The sequence below is a fragment of the Beta vulgaris genome, chromosome 8, assembly GCF_026745355.1.
Source record: "Beta vulgaris subsp. vulgaris cultivar EL10 chromosome 8, EL10.2, whole genome shotgun sequence".
In the NCBI taxonomy this organism is placed as follows: Eukaryota; Viridiplantae; Streptophyta; class Magnoliopsida; order Caryophyllales; family Amaranthaceae; genus Beta; species Beta vulgaris.
In genome coordinates this window covers 5,713,860-5,733,869 of record NC_079209.1, presented here as the reverse complement: position 1 = coordinate 5,733,869, position 20,010 = coordinate 5,713,860, and the positions used below count along the sequence as shown (strand labels likewise).

Here is a 20,010-nt window from a genome sequence, read left to right as displayed (position 1 = left end):
TTGGTGTCAACACAAGTATAAAATGAATGCAACGTAAAGTGAAACGAGAATAGGTTATAGACTTTAGACTGGTGCACGTCTAGAGTTGGACACTAAGGGTTGGAGTACATGGTGGTAGCCCATGCTTTCCTAGGATTGGATTGATCACCTTCCTTTTTAGCTCAAAAGTTCCTCGATATCGCAGGTCAATTGGAATATGTGGAGCTCCATACTCTCTCTATTCAGTAAAGTCAACTCGTCCCAATAACTATTCCATTTAAAAGAAGAAATAAAAGTTTAGAGTCTAGTTCAGTAAGAGTCATCTGCAGTTGTTATGTTATTATTAATTTATTCTACAAGTTGTGTTGTAGTATCATGTTTAGGATTATTGTTGTCTGATATGTAGTACTCAGCTTTGCTGATTACGTGCTTGTCTGTGTTTGTGATCATGGCTTTGCCTATTGATCCTGTGGTGATCCTTCGGGGGAGCAGAGTCAAGAAAGCATTGACATTACAGGTTCGAAGATGCATACCATGGGGGAATCTGGAATGGAGAGGCTTTTGTGACATTAGTAGTATTTAAGTTGTTTCTAGGAATTTATCTTTTCAGACTTTAGCTTTAAGTTGGTGTGTTTCAGTTCAAACTTTGTTTGACTCAGATTTCATAAGTTTAATAAAGTTGGTTTTGTTTTAGTAAGTTTTCCGCTGCAAAATTCTGAGTAAGCCGAAACGTTTTCACACGGGCGATAATGCCTGGGTAATTCTCTAGATTTTTATAAAAGTGTTTTCTAGAAAGAGAGAATTATCGGGGTGTTACAGTATTGCTCTACAAACATCAGCTGAATTGCAAAGATCTGCATCCAAGTGAAGTTGAAAACGACAACCAATATTGAGAGGGAATCCTAGCCTTGGCACATGCGTATGTTATTTCAATGATGAGGTTTGGGAAGGCCTGCATCCAAGTGAAGCTCACAGCACCGAGACTATAATCAGCACAAAACCGATCCCCTGGAGTGTTTTCAGCTTATGGAATAGTAGAATTCAATCAGTTTATTGCCAAGTACAGACATGCAGACCAGAGGTAATCACATTGAACAAAACCCCACTAAGGGAGCGTTTGGTTCACATGATTCTGGTATCAGGTATGAGTTTAGAATGAGTAAAACCCATACCTAATTTGTTTAATTATTTAATATATTTAAAACCCATACCTCAAACTCATAAGGTATGGGGTTTAGAAACCCAAGGGGGGAGGTGGGTTTGGCTCATACCAATACCTCTAGGGAGAAAGGGGTTGCGGGTCTGTCGAAAATGGGTTATTCGATTTCAGATGGGTTTGCGAGGGAGGGGGTTGCAGGGCAGGGGTTGTGATGGAGGGGGATGTGGGACATGGGGATTGCAAGGCAGAGGGAGGGGGTTGCGGGACATGGGGATTGCGAGGCAGGGGGAGGGGGGTTGCAGGTTTGAAAGAAAGGAGGCTTGCGAGTCTGACGGGGGAGGGGATTGCGGGGGGGGGGGGTCAGGCTAGTGGGCTGTGGGGGCTAGGCTAGGGTGGAGGGGAACGGGTGGGAGTGGGGGTCGGTTGGGGGTTTGATTAGGTTAGATTACGATTAGGGATTAGGGTTAGGAATTAGGTTTAGAAGTTAGGGTTAGGGTTAATAATGACAATATCGTAAATAAAGCTAACAACGACTTAACGTCCATTAGAAACAGTGGCGGACCTAATCTAATTTTAATGAGTGGGTTGATGAGATGCATCTGATTGAGTTAGAATTCGCTGGAGCGACTCACACGTGGGCTCGGGGTCATACGCCTGACACTCGCCAAAGTGCGCGACTCGATCGTGCGTTATGCAATGGAGTCTGGAGCCTCAGATTTCAAAGTGCCAGAGTTCGTCACTTACCAGCAGTGGCCTCGGACCATTGTCCTCTTCTTATATCCCCTAATGGTTTTACTCCACTGCATGAAAATAATCTCCCCTTTCGTTTTCAGGTTGCATGGCTCCTACATGAGCATTTTCAGGAGTTTATCCAAGGTAATTGGTGTAAAACAAGTCCTCTCATGTCTTCACTTGCTCACTTTTCAGAAGCTTTTGCTTGATTGAAATAAAAATGTCTTCAAGAATATTTTCAAACAAAAATGCGACCTCTTAGCGCGTATTGCAGGGATCCAGAAAGTTCTTGCTCTCAATCCTCACAGGGGTTTGATTAAACTCGAATCAAAATTAAGACATGAGTTAGATGACATTCTTGCTCAGGAAGAGATGCATTGGTATCAAAAGGCTAGACTCGACTGGATTGAATATGGTGACAAGAACACTACTTTCTTTCATTTGAGTACAGTTCTTAAACAATGGAAAAACAAAATTGTAGCCATTCGTGGACCTGAGGGTGAATTGTTGCGTGACAAGGAGCTGGTCAAAGAGAGGATTGTGGACTATTTTGCTTTACTATTCACCGAGGATGGTGTTGATGAAGAGTTTGATATCCCAACTGGTATCTTCCCTGAGTTACCTCCCAGGGAATGGAATGCGCTTAATCTCCCTTTCACAAAACCAGAAATTGACGAAGTCGTGCAGAATATGGGTTCTCTTAAAGCTCCGGGGTCCGATGGATTTCAACCGCTTTTTTACCAAAAGAATTGGGAGTTGGTTAAGAATAACGTATATGACTTAGCTTTTCATGTTTTGGAAGGCAAGGGTCTACCCCCCAGCTTAATGAAACGCACATTGTCCTCTTGCCAAAAGTGGATCATCCAAAGGCTCCTTCGCAATTCCGCCGAATTGGATTGTGCAATGTTGCCTACAAAATCATCACCAAGGCAATTGTTAACCCTATCAAACCTCTTTTACCCAACCTCATCTCAAACACTCAAGGAAGTTTTGTTCCCGGTCGTCAAATTACGGATAATATTGTAATTATGCAGGAAGTCATTCATACTCAAGGAAGTTTCATTCGTGCAGCACCAGCACGCTCGCGTTTCTTCTTTCATTTTTCTCGCTGAAACTCCTCTCTCTTCTCTCTCTCCTCTCTCACACATAAACGAACGGCGACTACCGACTTACTTACCGAGATACTTCCGGCGAAACCAGTGAGGGGCGCGGACCGCCGTCACTGCGACGCTGCCTGAACCAGCGAATCTCTGTTTCTCTCTAAGTCGCCTCTCATTGTTATCTATCTCTTTCCCTCTATCGCCTCTTTGTGTCTCCAGGTTCTTATCAGTCTACTTTAAAAATTCAAAATTTTTAAGGTTTGCAAGTTGGAATTTTTGTCACTTGGTAAATTTTTGTTTTTTGCTTCAGTTGTTCTTCTTCTCTTCAATGTTACCAAGCTCGAAGTTCAGGGTTGAGTTAATCGAATCGAAAATCGAATAAATAGAACCTCCAATTGAAGTTTTTTTTTTTTTTTTTGGCAGTGAATACTGAATAGTGATGGCCACCAACTCTAGTCACGAAGATCCAACACCAACAACAAAGAATCCTGTCACAACAACTGCTACACTTACCATCCCAGCAAGTGTTTCAAAATTACAACCAATATCTCAACCTAGAACCCCATTATTTCTCCAACATCATCCACAAATTCAACACTCTTTCCAACATCATCCTCAGCCTGTGCCATTTACAGCACCAACTTCGATTCAAAGCCAAACTCAGCCTATTCGGTACCCATTAGCTTCTTCGGGACGTGGAATTCTTCCTACAATTGGATGCACTCGTCCAAATTCTTCTCAGCATCAGCAGTATCAGCATCAATCGTCTGCTCATCTTTTACTTCGACCTCTTAATGCTCATATATCACCTGCTCCTGCTGTTGCTAGACCCATTCCCTTGAATAATCCTCCTCAGTCTAAGGTTTTATCTCTTCCTTCTTTTAATGTTCAAGGGTTTTCTATAGAATTGTTTGGTTCCTCATCTTTTGAAGAACACCCTTCTGTTATTTTATCTTTTTGAAGTTTGCACCTTTATGTGGGTGGAATGTGTGTTACCTGGCTATGATTTGTGGGTGTGGTATTGCTATGTTAGTGTCTACTTGGATTCCGGTGTCTAAGCGTCCGACTAGGGTATTTTGTAGAAAAAATTCCAGTTTTTAGTTTACAATGAAGTATCTAAGGGAAGTATCGACACGGCACTAGGTTTTTGAGGTAAATGGAGGTGTCGGCGTAACATAGTGGTATTGTATTGTCATGCGCTCCATTGATAGCATAATGCTCTTGTTTTGTCAGCCTTAGTTTGATTAAGTGGGTAATCAATTGCACAATTTTGATCATTAATATCCATTGAGAGCATACTGCTTCAGAGTGTTGTGGGTACACTGCATACTTACGGCCTCTTTAGAACTTGCCAACCACAAAGGTGGTTACTTGGCCTTTTATGATAAATGCTGTGTGTTCTGCATGTGAATGTTCCATGCTTGACTTTTGGATATCTTATCAAAAACTTCTTTTATGCAGGCTGGTTCATCTCCCTACTTTATCGCTGATAGTAGTGATTCTAAAGATCCGCTGTGAGGAATCCCTCTGTCTCTGACCTATTTTGTTGTGTGTGAACTTTAGTTGTCTGGTTATAGTTATGATTTACGTTTTGACTTGTGCAGGGACAAAGGTACAGATGATATGTTGGTCACTCTCAGAGATCGAAAGGTAAGGTAGACTGTTCTCTTACAAATTACGTGTAAGGGTACTCATCCAACCCCAGAAAGATGCTATCTTTGCTATACATATTCTCAATCTAAATTCAACAAATAATGGAAAATATGGCATTTTTTTTTTGGATTTGCAAACCTCAATGTTGCCATCTTTTGTTGATGAAAGAATTAATAATTTGCTGAACTGAAAATCCGTTGTTTTGATAGAACTGAAACTCATTACACCAACTAAGGCAAGGTTCATAAAACCTAGAGAGACTTGCTTATATATACTTTTGAGTCGATGCATGAAATATGTTGATGTAGGTGCACACATGTGTCATTGAGTACTTCTGCACAGAACATTATGTGCAGTTTTTCAGCTTGTGCTCCACATGCCTTTTGGCATGACTTAATTTGCACTAACTGATAGTTCGGATGTATATGAATTATATCATGCTTGTAATGTCTGATATATTGTACTTTGCTCTGCTAATTAACCTTATTTTACCTTGTCATTTGCGGTGAGTAATCCATGTGCCTAAGGGCTAAGGCGTGGTTCATTCTTTTGAAATCCTTTATCAACTAAATGCAGCTGTTATGCTCTCAGCCTCTCACGGATGCGACTTATTAATGTTTTATCACTCTTTAGTCACCCACAATGGCGTTAGAAAATTATTGACAAAGAGCTTATTGAAAATAATAACGTACCTCTGTACATCAATTTGATGATAGAAGGGTTGATCAACTTTGACACGGTTGTATATTTGGAGCTAAGTACTCGAGCACTGCACTGCTTGTTTTTCTTTGACTTTTCAGATAATGTTATAGATGATTCTTTTTCTTCAAGGCTTTTCTATCTCATGATGCCGTCTGTGCTTAGTGCCTTTTTGAGTTGAGGGTTTGTTCCTTTTTTTGACTAGTTTTGCCTCTATAAATGTTAGACTACCATTAAAGGGATCACCGAAAACAGAAGTTTCTACTAATTTCCAATTTTCATATAAACCATGTCATCTAATCAAATGAGGTTTAGGTACTTCTACATCGTTATATAGCCAGGTCATTCATAAATCATAAGAATGCCCTGAAGAATTTCTTATGTAGAACTTTAAGCCTTTTGACTATTTGTCCCATTATAACCACAAATGTCTTGTTTAAGGTGAATTTCTGTCAAGATGTGTGCCTCAATCATGGCCTAAGATATATTACACTAGTCCGGTATGCACGCGATGCGTGAAAAAACAAATAAAAGGTCAACTGCGTAATAATATATACGAAAAATTGTTCATAACGTTCATTGTATATTTTTCTTCTGTTGAAAACCAAACGGTTATGATATTGAGGAAGTTGCTGATTTGAAAAATCAACGTATCTCTTTTAATTTTTTCTCCTCCTTTTTTTCTATCTCTCTTTATTCTATTGGATGTAATTTGCTTCATTAGTTGGGGGTAATATAGGGGTTTTTAGATTTTTGGTGTCCTACCCCTCTTGACATATAGAATAGAGATACTATGTAGCTCTCCTTTTGTAAGTTCTCTCTTTGGTGTTTTTCTGATACAATTTTTTATCAGTTATTGAAAAAGGGACCAAGTTTCTGGTCACTTTGTAAGATATGTTTTCATTTTCCTCATTTTGCCTTCTAAGGGTAAAGCTTATAGTGTGTTCTTTTTGCTATAAGATGCCGTATATATGAGCTGAGTGGTGTTGAAACCATAATACCACAGGGTATGGGCCGTATGGTTTTCTTCTTATGTAACTCTTCATGATGCATTGATTAAATTTTGTGTTTACTCTCATCAAAACATTGTGTTCTTATGAGTTGTTGGAATTCGTTAATTCGTTTCATAGCTTAGCCATGGTACTTATTTCTGTTATCTGACAGCTTTTGCGGAGTAAGTGAGTTGGGTGATGATTATAGGAGATTAGGAGAGAGGTTGGTCCATCTTAAATATTGATTTTAGAAGCCGTATGATATGCCCGCATACACAGACACACACACATAAACATATGCATTTTTTGAATAAAATGGCCGTACAACGCCTTAGATGAGAGCTTGCGTTTGGGCTTTGGTGTTAGGTCAAGATTAAACTAATGATTTGCTGGAAAGCAAAGACCAGGGATGGCCATTTCACCGGATATGCCCGCATACACAGACGCGCACACATAAACATATGTATTTTTTGAATAAAATGGCTGTACAACGCCCTAGGTGAGTGCTTGCATTTGGGCTTTGGTGTTAGGTCAAGATTAAACTAATGATCTGCTGGAACGCGAAGACCAGGGATGACCATTTCACCGGATATGTAAATTCTGTGGCAAGCCAATAATGAGTCGTGCTCACACGTCATCCTTCACTGTGTTGTGGCGTGTTATCTCTGGAGATGTCTATTTGTTGTGCATGGTGAATGTCAGGTCTTCCCATTTACTTTCCCTATGTTGGAGCTGCTGCAGGTTTGTGTTGTTTGCTTTGGAGGGGCAAACGACAACTTGCTTTGGCAGGAGGCTTTTAAGGAATTGGTGCACCCAATTTATTCAGGAGCCTCTTTATCCAGTGATGTTCTGTGAGATATTATTACTTATTAGCATCTTTGTAGCTAACACTGCTGCCTTCTGGGCTTTAGCTCAATCGGGAAGAATCACAGGACTCGAGTTATTATGGAATCTGCTTTTTCTTGTCAGTGTGCTTTTTCCTGTCAGTGTAAGAGTGCCACTTCCAGCATAATTAGTAATCTATGGGCTTAATTTTCGTCACACTGAGCTAGAAATCCTTTTGACATGTTGTCTGAATGACTTTGTCAACTGCTGAGACTCCACTTCTAGTTTTCCGAATAATGAACGTTTTGGTTCTTTGTCTTATGCTGCGACTATAGCTTGTAACAATATCATATTTTTGGTCTTTCAGCATATTTTATTAGTCTAAGTGTTAGTTGTCTGTCTTTGGTTACTTTATGTAGGTGAGGATAACAGATGGGGCTTCTTTCTATGCTCTCTGTCGGTCGTGGCTGAGGAATGGTTATGTCGAAGAAAATCAAGTACGTAGCACTTGGTATATCTGCTTCTTTTGCTAAGTGTAAAACACAGTTCATTTATGGACCTATCTAAACATGTACAACAATATGTAGGTGACTTAAAAAGATTTATGTATCTTAAATGTGCTCTTTGTTTGATCAAATCCTTGACTCTCCAGTCCAGGATATAAAATGAGGGAGGCTGGTTCTATATTATCAGCCTATGTGGTGATTGTAGCATTTCAGTTGCTACATGCGCGCACATGCACATGCATAGTTTGTTGACTTTCTAATTGTCAGAAATCGGATGATTTCATTCTGAAAAAACATATTTTTATCTTTTTTTCCAAGATAAAGTGACAAGAACAAAGTGAACTTTGAAAATGAGAATTCAGATAACAACGGATACTCTTATCATATGTATAACTTACCCTTTTGTAGATTCTTTGCTGTCTGAAGATCATCATAGGCAGAGCATCTGATTCCCTATTTGTCAACTAGCTAATAGTTATAATTTTTACACAATCCTTGGCTGTAGAGCAATCAGTTTGTTGGACATTTAAGTAGCATTGTAACTTTACTGTATGCTTTCTTGTTCACATTTCGTTTCTACCTTTTCCTCTCCTGTTTCCTTAATTGTTTTGAAATTTGCAGCCACAGTATGGTGATATTTTTAGTAGATCTCTTCCAAAACCCTTGCCCCTGCCTGAATCTTTTACACCTAAGAGAAAGGAGTGTGATGATGAAACAGAAGTTGACGAGGTTGGTTTTGCATTCTATCTCTGTAAATTGTCACTTTGAGTTTTTTCTATAGTTTTTCTCTGCAAAATAGTAACTTACCTTTCGGCATCACTGTGAATGTCAGTTTTCAGTATTTTATTTTATGAATGTAAACCTTATATGATATAAGGGGTATAATAAACCTAAAATTAGTCATACTTATACTTAACGTACGACAACAAAAAACTGGAAACTACTTTTTTTGGTTTTCATATTTTGTTTCAGGCTTTAGAAAAATTTGAAAATTGAAATGAAAAATGATAATGAACAAGCCCTTAATAATTTATTTATGTTGGTTCAGTTTTGTTAGCTAGTCCTTAGCCAATTGAGGATGGCGTTTGAATATTCATGAAACTTGCGGATTGGTGGGTAGCTTTTAATTATTAGAATGCTGTTTCCTGAATTTCTTTTCTGATTTTTTTTTCCCAATCGTGAGAATTTTTTCTTATGTAATAAGGACATTTGATATTTTACATGGACAACGGAAAAAGTGAAAAAGGTAGAGAAATGGAGAGTAAAGTAATGAAAAAGTGAAAAAGTTAGAGAGGAGAGTAAAATTAAGTGACAGATGCATTGATTAGGCGAATCAACCTACCATACAAGGAAAAATGGTCAAATGTCCCTTAAAAAACCCCTAAATGGCAAAATGGAGGGCATATAGGAAGTAAAGGAATTAGGAAGTGAAATTTTCTAGTGAGATATCATGAGGTCTAATGAAAATGACAAATGAGGTGCCTTTATATTTATAATATCTTTTTTATTGTAATTCTTATCTCGAAAAAAACTTGAGAAGAGTTTAATATAATGTGCACCTAGTAGCGGATACAACCCTTGGGATTGTTGGCTGATAGTCTCTCTGATGCTTAAGTATGGAGGTAAGAGATAGAAAGAGAGTAAATTTAGAGAGGAACTAACATAGTACAATATGAGAACTTGGGACTTCGTCTTCTGACACCAAATGAGGGGGCATTAATAGGACTCCACAGATGGGAGGCTCATAAATTACTCTAATAATTCCCGTCCTAAAATTGACCTAAGTATAGGAGTGGACCCTTGTCCATTGTAGTGGAAAATGATTGTGATCACCATTTAAGCATTCAGTGTGGTTCACATTTCACCATCTTTTTTTAGCGTGGCCTCTAGTTTTCTTTGGCACATCAAGAATGCTCGTGTCCGTCCGTTAGCACAACAAACTCCTATCTAGGTACATAATCCATGTCAGATACCCCATGTTTCCCTCTACCAAGTCAATAAGGGAAATAGGGGGAAAAAAAGGAGAGATATTTATCTTATCTAGAATTTCAGGGAATACTCTAGATCTCTAAATTAATGGTGAAATTTGTCGCGTGAAGGACGAGGACTTTGAGGCTTTTGTTTCGGTGGTGTGAGGTCGGTGTACCAGGGATCCATTTGTCTTCTCTGATGAAACTATGACAGGCTAAAGTCGTATCACCTAATAAAAAAAAAATAACCTAAGCTCCACTAACTAGTAGTCAAGGAAGTCAGGATCGAATCCATAGGGAGAAAGTTATACTATCGCATCTAAATTCTAATATTATACTAACTAAATCAGATGAAAATGGTTGTGTTACTAAACTAAGCAAATAACATAATTAAATACGAGGGAATGAATCAGTTAATATAGATCTAGGATTATGGATCACTATGCATACAATTCGAGAAATCAAGGACGAATAACAACTACCTAATAAGTCAATTTATCTAGGGCACACATAATTTCTCTCGAACATTACATCCCTCAAAGATCACCTAGCCGCTCTCGCATGGTCAAGTATCACTCTCCCTAATGATTGAAAGCCTATATGGTATTTCTCCTCTCAAAGCAGATTTAGTATTGCGATATTAGAAATACAAATCAGGCCTAATTTGTAAATCTAGCGTGAACGAATAACCACAAGAAACAATCGAAATACAAATCTATCAATTCCTCATTGCGTACATAGATACCCACAATCCTAGAAATAGAACTACTCACTCATATTTATGAAAACAATAACAAAATCAATATAAAAATTCATGCTTAGGAAATAATTGCAATTGATTAAGAGATTAATCTAATCAATAATAGAGAAAGCAATAAAAGAAGATTACCAAACAGAAGAACTATATTGAATTTGCGAATAATCCAAAGGTTTGATCTTGAACCCAAAGTGAAAAGCAATAAACTAGGGTTCTTGAATTACTCTCTAGAGAAAACTATGAAAAACAAAGGGTATAACAAAGATGGATAAAAGATATTATGATTTGGCTATTTATACTACACCTAAAACAATTAGGAAACGTATTACAAAAATACCCCGGGAAAGTACTACATCGGGCATTTTATGATTTCCGGGCTATTAGGAAAAGTATAAATAGCCAAATCATAATATCATTAGGAAAAGTATTTACCATGCGTGTCGAGTTAATCACCCCATCGGGCTTAATAAACGCATTACCACCCAAAATGACCAATTCCCGATGCAATCGGGCAAGACCCGCCCGATGCAATTGGGCTAGACCCGCCCGATGTCATTGGGCTAGACCCGCCCAATGTCATCGGGCCGCCTAACTGTCCTCAACAGCGCACAAAAAAATAGAAAACCATAACTAGATGGAGAAAGTTAGCACAAAATGGCACCTAAGAGCACTATTGACATCTTTTTTTTGCTTATAAATAGGGGGAAAACTCTGGTTGTTTCCATTCTTTTCTTGCTTGGGGATGTTGAATTATCTTCCTTTTTCTCTTCTTTTTGTGTTACCCGTCTAATAGTAGGGTAAGGCTTGAAATTGAGTCTGCTATGAGATTCTCTTGGGCTTTGGGTACTGTCAGGTGAATACACCTCTACTGGGCATGAAATACTCAGATTTGTGATGTGGCGCTGGCAGGCTGGCAGCTCAAGACACACACATACAAATTTATAGATAGAAGATACACAGATGGAGAGAGGGAAGAGGGGGGGAGGTGAGGGATTCCTGTGCTGAGAGCCTACAAATGCTTCAATTGTTGTAGTCGTGTCACATTTTTAAGAAGTGTTCATTCACCTCCTTTTTTTGCTTGCAGGCTGAGAAATTAGGTAATGCTGAAGAGCTGCTGTCAATGCATGTTAGGCGAGCTAAGAGAGTTCGAACAAGGTATGTCAACGTTTCTTGTGATTTTCATCCCCGCTGAAATGGTTGATTTGCATGCTTGAATTCTTAGATGGACTTCTTACATCACTTGTTGTCTCTAGATCACCTGTATGGGCCCAATGTTGATTGTTATGTAGCATGGGTAAAGAGAAACAATTATGTTGTAAAAGTAGGAAACTGTGGAAACATAAATGAAATATTTGCATGCATACATACACTACAAGTACATATATTTTTAAGCAATCCTATTGTCACATTTAAATGATCCACCTTTTTCTTTAAGGTTGAATCAAGTTTATCTAAAGCGTGTTTAACTGTTTAAGCCGTAGCGTGTCTAGTTCGTGTCATTTACTAAGCGTCTTAAAAAGTCTCGACACTAACCCGTCCTATTTAACTGTGAGCTCATCTAAGGTAGCTCGACCCGAAAAATTCCTGGGCTTGGGCAGATTTGTTAGGCCCGACCCTTAATTGGTTTGGGAAGGGCTTTCGGTACTTGTTAGTTTGATTTTGGCTTGAAAAGCCCACTATTTTTGGAAAAACTAGCTTTGGCAAACAAAAATCGGTCTTGCTCGAAATTTTGCCGGCCCTTAGTGGTGGCCCGGTCCGAAGCCGGACCGCGTCTTGATCACCTATTTTAACTAATCATTTCGAAACCCCTTGACACTAGCCCGACACGCTTAATTAAGCGGTTATCCTTGTCGACTCTTTTAACCTATCTGATTTTTTATGTCCAATATGTATTATCCATGTTTATTTAGGTAATAACTTGCTTAATATTTGGCCAACTTACACCGTAAATGATGCTAAAATGTAAAGTTTTCCCATATGTTTAAGTAAAAAATGGAAAGTTATGTCAGTTTTGGTTTGAAAATCTCTAACACTGACTCAACCCATTTATTAAACGGTAAAGTATGTGATGACCCGTTTATATAAACATCTTGAAAATCCTTGATAGTAAGCCATTTTTTTCGTATCCGGTTCGTGTCGTGTTTTCTTATCGTGTCAACTTTTGACAGCTCTAGGTTTTAACACCCCCCCCCCCCCCCCCCCTCTCTTGAGATAACTCTTGAGTTTGCAATCAATGGCAAACTGGAGGTTTTATTAGTGATATGGTCTAGCGAGAGCTTTTGACAAAGAGAGCTGGGAAAGAGAGAAAAAGTCTGCATGTTACATTATTATTTAGTCTGCTAGTTTCTCTGTAGAATTCTATGGAAGGTGCGTACTAAGGTACGAAACAGAGCCTAAAATATGTTGGATGCCATCCTGGGATTTCATACACATTTTGTACTTGATATATGCTTCCTCCGTTGCAAATTAGTTGCGACGTTACTTTATTTGGTAATGACTTCGCTCTATCGCTCTCCTCATCACACAGTCCCCACCATTTATTTCTCTCAATCCCCCTTCTCTTCACATGCCCTCCATAAAACTTGTTCCTCCCCCTAGTTGCAACAAATTTGGATCGAAGAATATATATGTAGATATATAGAGATAAGGCGAGAATGATGAGAAGGATTATGACTTACAAACCCTTAGATCTTCTATCCAATGGTTAATATTCAATCTAGTATTCATGGCATATTAGACGCTGAAAAGACCAGCGAGCTAAATGGACAAAAGTAGAATTTAAAAATACTAGAGAATCAGCAAAAATAGTGAGTATAGATCAGCAAAAGTATGTTTTAATCAGTAAAATTCAGGTTAAATGAACAGGGACTAAGTTGTGCTGCCACATTTCTTTCTTCTACCTTATCTAATATCCACCGTGAAATTTGCATCTCATAGAAATGTTCATCAGCACTTTTTCTTAGGCCCTGCCTGAATTTGAGTGTAAAGGGCCAGACAAATTCTAAGGGGTAACATCTACGGGATTAAGGCATTTACCATGGGGTTAATAATTATAATAGGGTCTACATCTGTGTACTGTACTACGCGCATGCGCACACTCACACGCATGCACACCCATATATATACATAAACCACCCTTATGTAGATATATATGTTACAAGTTCAGGTCTTTAGAACGTGAGGATAATGAAATAGTGATCCTTTTTTGAGTAAATGTAAACCTCTAATTACATGGCGATCCTTTTTCCTTAAAAATATAATTTTTAAGGAAAATTACATTTCAGTGGAATGTCAAGAAATGGTAGTAAATGTAAGTCTTTTCATTGATCATATAGAGACATCTTCCCTCTGTTCCAATTTGTGTTTATGGGCATATGTACTTTTACTGTACCATAGCTAATCTAGTTTGAGATTCCAACTTTCCAATGCGTACAATACTTGAAAGAATTACTTTTGTAGCCGTTTAATTAATTCATTGTCATTCTAATTTGCAATAAAACAAAGCTTCCCTTTTATAGGGTGACATCAGCCAAACCTAGATCCTAGGAAATTTCCACCAACATTCCTACAAAGGACAAAATATTGGCAGCTCACTAATCCCTAGGTAACAACCTAATACATTAAGAAAAACTAGAAGAAGGATTGACAGGAAGTTGTTTGGTGAAGATATCAACAAGTTGTTGTGTTCATGGAACATATTTAGGTGAGATCACACCATCTTGGCTTGTCTCTGATAAAATGGCAGTCTATATTCTCATGCTTAGTTTTTTCATGGTGAACTGGATTGGCGGCTATGGCAAGGCAACTTGGTTGTCAAAGTACACAAGATGTAGACCCTAGGTGCTTGACTGAGTTGACTCCCAAATCTTTGAGGAGTTGTTTAAGTCACGTGATTTCTCAAATGATCACGCAGCAGAGCTCCTTGCAACAACAGTTTGTCTCTTAGATTTCCATGATATAGGAGAGTGACCAAGGACACATCCTAAGATCTCCTGGTAAAGGGGCAGCCAGCCCAATATGAGTATGAGCTCTTGACTTGTTTCAAGAAGTATAGCTTGTCTGAGACACACTGCAAGGTATCTAATCAACCTCTTTGCAGTTTGCAATAGGATTGTGCATGAATTTGCTAAGAACATGCGAACATGCACAGTGTAAGCAATATCAGGGTTAGGAATAGGAGTGCCAACTTATGAGGTAAGATTTAAGTGAGTCTCCATAGGTAGCTTGAGTTTTCTGCAATGTTTCATTCCAAAGTCTTCGATCAGGTCAAGCACATATTTCTTTTGAGATAAAAATATCCCGTTTGCTTGCCTATCCACCTCAATCCCAAGGAAGTCTGAGCTCTTCCATATTTTTCATGTGAAAGTGACCAGAAAGGAAAGCTCTGGTTTAAGCAATCTTTGCCATGTCATTCCTAGTGATCACCAAATCATCCACATATACAAGGATGGTAGTCTAAATTTGGTTGAACGAAGCCAAACTCTTTTAAAGTTGTGTTGAGTATTGCAAACCATTGTCTGGGAGCTCGCTTATGTCCATAGAGTGACTTGACAACAGTGTGCTCTCCTTCAGCCTTAGACTTCTATTCTACTTCACCAGTAAACCCACAAAGGCACGTGGGAGAGTCGTGTACAAAGTTTCTTGCAAATCACCATGCAAAAAGGCATTTTTAACATCCATTTGATGCACTATTCATTGTTCTATTGAAGCAACAAGTAGCGACCTAACAGTGGCCATTTTAGCCACAGGAGCAAATGTCTCCTCATAGTCCATTCCTTGTTTTTGTCTATTTCCCATCACAGCTAGTCTAGATTTATACCTCTGTATGCTTCCATTTGGATTTTATTTAATTTTATAACTATTTACACCCTATAGCATGCTTTTCCGGGGTAAGGTGGTGATTTGCCGTGTTTTATTGCTTTGTAAGGCATTAAGTTCTTCATTCATAGCACTAACCCACTCTTTGTTTTTTACAACATCTTTAAAGTGTTTAGGCTCACTTTCTTTAGTGACGTGAGATAGGAAGGAGGTGAATTCAGGCTTTGCAGGAGTGTTGGCTAGGGAATGAATAGTGGTAGGAGTAGTATGATTACTAGTATAATAGTCATTGTACCACTAAGATTTACATAATTTCGTAAGCACTTTCACCCCACACCGAACTTTCACCCCCAATATTTAGGTTTAGTATGAAATAGTACCTGATAGGGGCTTTAGTTTCCAAGTAGAGGCACACAAAGCCTGTTGATTATGTGAACTCCAGCGAGAATGCAATCTCCCCAATGATGCAGTGGCGATTGAATCCTTAATGCTCTCTCCATTTCAAGAACGTTTCTATGCTTCCTCTCAACCCTGCCACTCTGTTGTGGTCTTTCTACACAAGAAGTTCGATGCACAATTCCCAATGCATGCATTTTTTTGTCATCGAACTCTAATGCAGTGTCAGATCTAATCACTTTCACTGTCTACTGATTCTTTCCGAAGTTCACAAAATTTCCAATAGCATCAAACGCAACAGACTTGTGTTTCAACAGGTGCACCCATGTCACTCTTGAGTGATCATCCACTATTGTCAAAAAGTATTTGTGGTTATTTCTTGTTGCAGTCTTATATGGGCCCAAATGTCTATGTGAATCAATTCAAACACATCACCAGCTCTGCTGCTGCTTGTTTTATATGGTAGCTTCGTAAATTTGCCATTGGGCAAGTTAGGCAAACATCAGTTCCTCCTTCTTGAACCCATTGAATTTCTGAATTTTGCTAAGCTTGGTCTGAGGTGCACGACCAAGCCGTTGATGCCATAATGTTTTGATCTTTACTTGAGGAACATCAGTAATGATCTCTGGTAGATTCACTCTTGTCTCAGCATTAACACTTCTTCTTGTGAAGCCTATCTATGATCTTCCCTACCTCTTCATTCACAAGATAGTACAACCCATTTGAGGCCTTTCCAATAGCTCTAATCTTTGAGGTTTCAATGTCTTGTAGGAGACAAATTCGAGCTTCAAAGCTCACCTTGCATTTAACGTCTTCAGCAAGTTTTTGCGGGTAGGCACACACAACACATTCTTTGGTAGCAGGTTATTCTTCAGAATACATTCCCATAATGTGAGATGACAGATGTATCACCTACATTCCCATAATGTGAGATTACAGATGCATCACCTGTAGGTAGGTTGGTTGTGGGGTTATCATTGCTCTTTACAGCATCAATCAGTACATTTCCACTCCCTGTCGTGGTGAGGGGGCGCCAGAGTCAATAATCCATGGTGTGTTCAAAGTGTCTGCATAGCAGCAACTCACCATTCCTGCATATGTAAAGTCCATTTCATCTTCAGTTTTAGACCCACCATCCCTTGATGGTGTTGGCAACAGCTTCATTAGCTGTTTAAATTGTTGAGGTGTGATTGCACCACGAGCTGTGATAGCAGAGCTCCCAACTTCACTCACATTGTGAGCATTTGCAACCATTCTTCCTCTACCAGATTTTCCTCCTCTGCCACTTCTGAGACTTGGCATTGCTGTAATCTTTCCCTTTTCCTCTTTGGTCCTTTTGACCCTTAGGTGGGAATCCTACAATAAACCAATAGTTCCCTTTTGTATGTCCTACTTTCCCACACGCTATGCAGCTTGCCTCTCCCTTTATGAACATCACAAGAGATTCAACCTCTTTTACAGGTTTGAGCACTTCTATATGAGATTCTGATTGATGAAGGCTTGAACATGCCTCTTCAACAGTAGGTAATCTTCTCATCATTAACAGGTTAGTCTTCTGAGAGTTGTAGTTTTCATCCAACCCATGAAGGGATCGAAAGAGTTCCAGTTCCTCCTTTTGAAGGTTCAAAGCATCTATTAATGCAGTTCTTCCCATAGTCCTCTTAACTCAGTATAGTAATCACTTATACTCCTGCCTCCCTGTTTAGTTTCATATATTTCCTTGTTTATGTTACACTTTCTCGACCCATTAGTGAGTAATTATCTTTTGCTCAATAATTTCCAAATTTCAGCAATTTTCAACAAACATCAGAGACTTTTTTATAAGTTCACTTACACTTCCAAGTATCCATGAGATAACCATGTTGTTACGGGTCCGGATCCTCTAGAGTTTTATGAAAACTCTACAAAGTAGAGTTGAATCCTGACCATGTATTATAAAATCAAGAGCTCATGATTAGTGGGAAAGGAAAAGATATGGATAGGATATTCGGGGGAAAATAGGGGGATTTTTGGGAAAGAAAATACAAGCCTTTGATTTTTTTAATCAAAGCCTGATATTTAACGAACTCTACCGTGTAGAGTTATTTTGAAACTCTAGAGGATTTCAACACTGTTGTTACATGTATCCCATGCTTCTTGTTTTACTTTATCTGATGTATTTCCTTTAACAGCATCTGTCATAAACCCTAGCTATCTCTTGGAAGCTAAGCTGATTTCAATTTCCTGGTCCTTGGAGCTTCTCTACACTCATAGATTTACTCCCATCAGATGGATGTAAATAGAGAGGACTTGTCTCTTCTATTGTTGTCATTTTATCACCAAACAAGAGACTACAGACGATTTTTAAAGCTTAAATCTATACTGAAAAATCAAGACTTTGTTTTTACTAAGCACACAGCTGAGAGCTACTTAATCATACTGTAAATATGCAAGTCTGTAACAATGTCTGATTTTTAGTTTGCACATTTCTCTCAACTTTTGTAGCCTCTCATTCATTCATTGTCATTCTGATGTGCAATAAACAAGGCTTCCTTTGATAGGGCGACAGCAGCCAAACCTAGATCCTAGGAAATTTCCACCAATATTCCTACAAAGGACAAAATAGTGACAGCCCACTATCTGTAGGTAACAACCAAGTACTTTCGGGAAAACTAGAAAAGGACTAAGCAATAAAGTTTGCTCTAGACTGGACTTGCTAACAACATATTACAGCACACACATAGGCACCCAAGGCCCAACTCTCAATAAGTAGTAATTATTAGTCTTCTCCTCCATTTTAAAGACGTCGCTTTGCTCTGTTTTAATGTTTATAAGCATTTGTACTTTGAGCTTATCACGACTATCTGGTTAGAGTTTCCAGCTGTCCAATGCTTACAAATATGTTTGGAGACATGCATGTGCAGTATGGAGGAACGTATTTAAGTTTTATTTGGAAATGACACGAGTCCTTTTGCAGATTGAGGGAAGAAAGATTGCAACGAATTGAAAGATACAAAAGCAGGCTTGGTCTTCTTCTTCATCCTCCGAATGGAACAACGCAGGAATGATACAAACATGGGTCCTATTACCAATATCTGCTATATCATACCGTGGAGTGTTTGATGAAGTGGAGGACTTGAAGCTATTTATCTTCTTTGAAGTGCAAAATGTTCCATATAGTAGTCCTAGTTGGGTGACTTGGGTCCCTTGCCTTGGTAATTGATTTCCAAGTTTTTACCCAGTTTTTACTTTTTAGTGCCCAAGTATGTTTCTCGAGAAACAGTTTGCAAGCAGAAGGTGATCCTTCTACTCTGATTTTCTCACCTGAAACAACTACTGCGACGTTGTAGCAATGTCTTTGAATGGGTGGTGGTTGTGGGTAGCTCTTAATGGACGATTTTCTAGGACTAGGACTGGAATTCTATTACAAGAATGTTGGTTAGAGTTTTCTCTCCCCCCCCCCCCCTGCTAGGAAAAATTTGTCAGAGGTAGGAGTACAAAGAATTAAGACTTTTTTCTGAGCTTTTGGTGGTCTAATTTGACAGCCATGTAAATCGAGGTTATGTTGGTCGATTTGACGCCCAAAAGTTTATATAGGATGAGTATTTGCAGTAAGAGTCGAATCTATTGCATGTTCTAAATAAATGTTGAATATGCTGGGTGGGTTTGGATAAATCTTCCCTTTTGTGATGATGGTGTTGGTTGAGTAGTTGCTAAAATGAAGTTTTTGTGGTAAATGGGGTTCACAAGAAGGGTTGTATTACTGTCAGTTTGTGGTTAGATGAGGGTAAAAAATTCAATCATGACAATCAATAAACTTTTGTTGATATACAAACTTGTGATAAAATTCTGACTTGTATAACCACAAATTTGTATTACTATTTCCCATCATATGTTGCAGATATAAGGATATTAAGAAATTAGCATGTTCAAATTATATTATGACTCTGAATCTGATACTAGTTTGTTAGAACTTATAAGTAAGCTTGATACCACAATAGAGAATGAGAAGTAGACTTTAGTTATGCATATAGACATTACCATTAGTTTTGCCATGAAATCCTATGATGGTAGTGGTAGGGTTATTTTGATTGGACCAAATGCATATGCAGCATCTCTATGTTAAAACACATGAAGTGGGTCATCATCTTCCAACATTTCTTTTCATAATCTCAATTATACTCCTTGACGTATGAGTAGTAATATTGAAATAATTTCAGAGGTTTTTCCATGTCACATGTTGGAACGTTTCGCAGCATACAATTATTTAGAATGTTTGTGTTTGCATTCTATAATTATACAGATATGACATATATGCGCATCAAAATTACTGAGATATCACATTCTTCGAAGAAAATGAAGCTCTTTAAAATAAACACTTATCAAAACAATACACACGTTACTTGTATACAAAAGGGTTATCAAATAAGAAAATCAATTATCTC

General features: G+C 38.4%; 2 protein-coding genes across 13 annotated transcripts; both read left to right on the top strand.

Moving 5' to 3' along the window:
- Positions 1 to 1,731: 1,731 nt before the first annotated feature.
- LOC125492925 (uncharacterized) lies at positions 1,732 to 3,327 on the top strand. Its single transcript, XM_048635676.1, has 3 exons — positions 1,732 to 2,014; positions 2,145 to 2,672; positions 3,281 to 3,327. The coding sequence occupies exons 1-3, from the start codon at positions 1,732 to 1,734 to the stop codon at positions 3,325 to 3,327; spliced, it is 858 nt and encodes a 285-aa protein (XP_048491633.1).
- Positions 2,772 to 19,180, top strand: LOC104900777 (hypothetical protein). 12 transcript variants are annotated; one of them, XR_007269173.2, is made up of 9 exons: positions 2,813 to 3,256; positions 3,394 to 3,832; positions 4,432 to 4,484; positions 4,575 to 4,620; positions 7,559 to 7,636; positions 8,267 to 8,374; positions 11,457 to 11,527; positions 16,358 to 16,540; positions 18,543 to 19,180. XR_007269173.2 is itself a non-coding variant. In XM_057391633.1 (8 exons), exons 2-7 carry the CDS (start codon positions 3,410 to 3,412, stop codon positions 11,319 to 11,321), a joined length of 762 nt encoding a protein of 253 aa, XP_057247616.1. In that variant the 5' UTR covers positions 2,772 to 3,256; positions 3,394 to 3,409; the 3' UTR covers positions 11,322 to 11,357; positions 11,457 to 11,527. The 12 variants fall into 12 exon arrangements, 9 of the variants coding, with proteins under 9 accessions (XP_057247616.1, XP_057247615.1, XP_057247617.1 ...); XM_057391633.1 differs by lacking the exons at positions 16,358 to 16,540; positions 18,543 to 19,180 and adding an exon at positions 11,282 to 11,357 and having other exon boundaries at positions 2,772 to 3,256; positions 4,575 to 4,625; positions 7,564 to 7,650; XM_057391632.1 differs by lacking the exons at positions 16,358 to 16,540; positions 18,543 to 19,180 and adding an exon at positions 11,282 to 11,357 and having other exon boundaries at positions 2,784 to 3,256; positions 7,559 to 7,650.
- Positions 19,181 to 20,010: the final 830 nt, after the last annotated feature.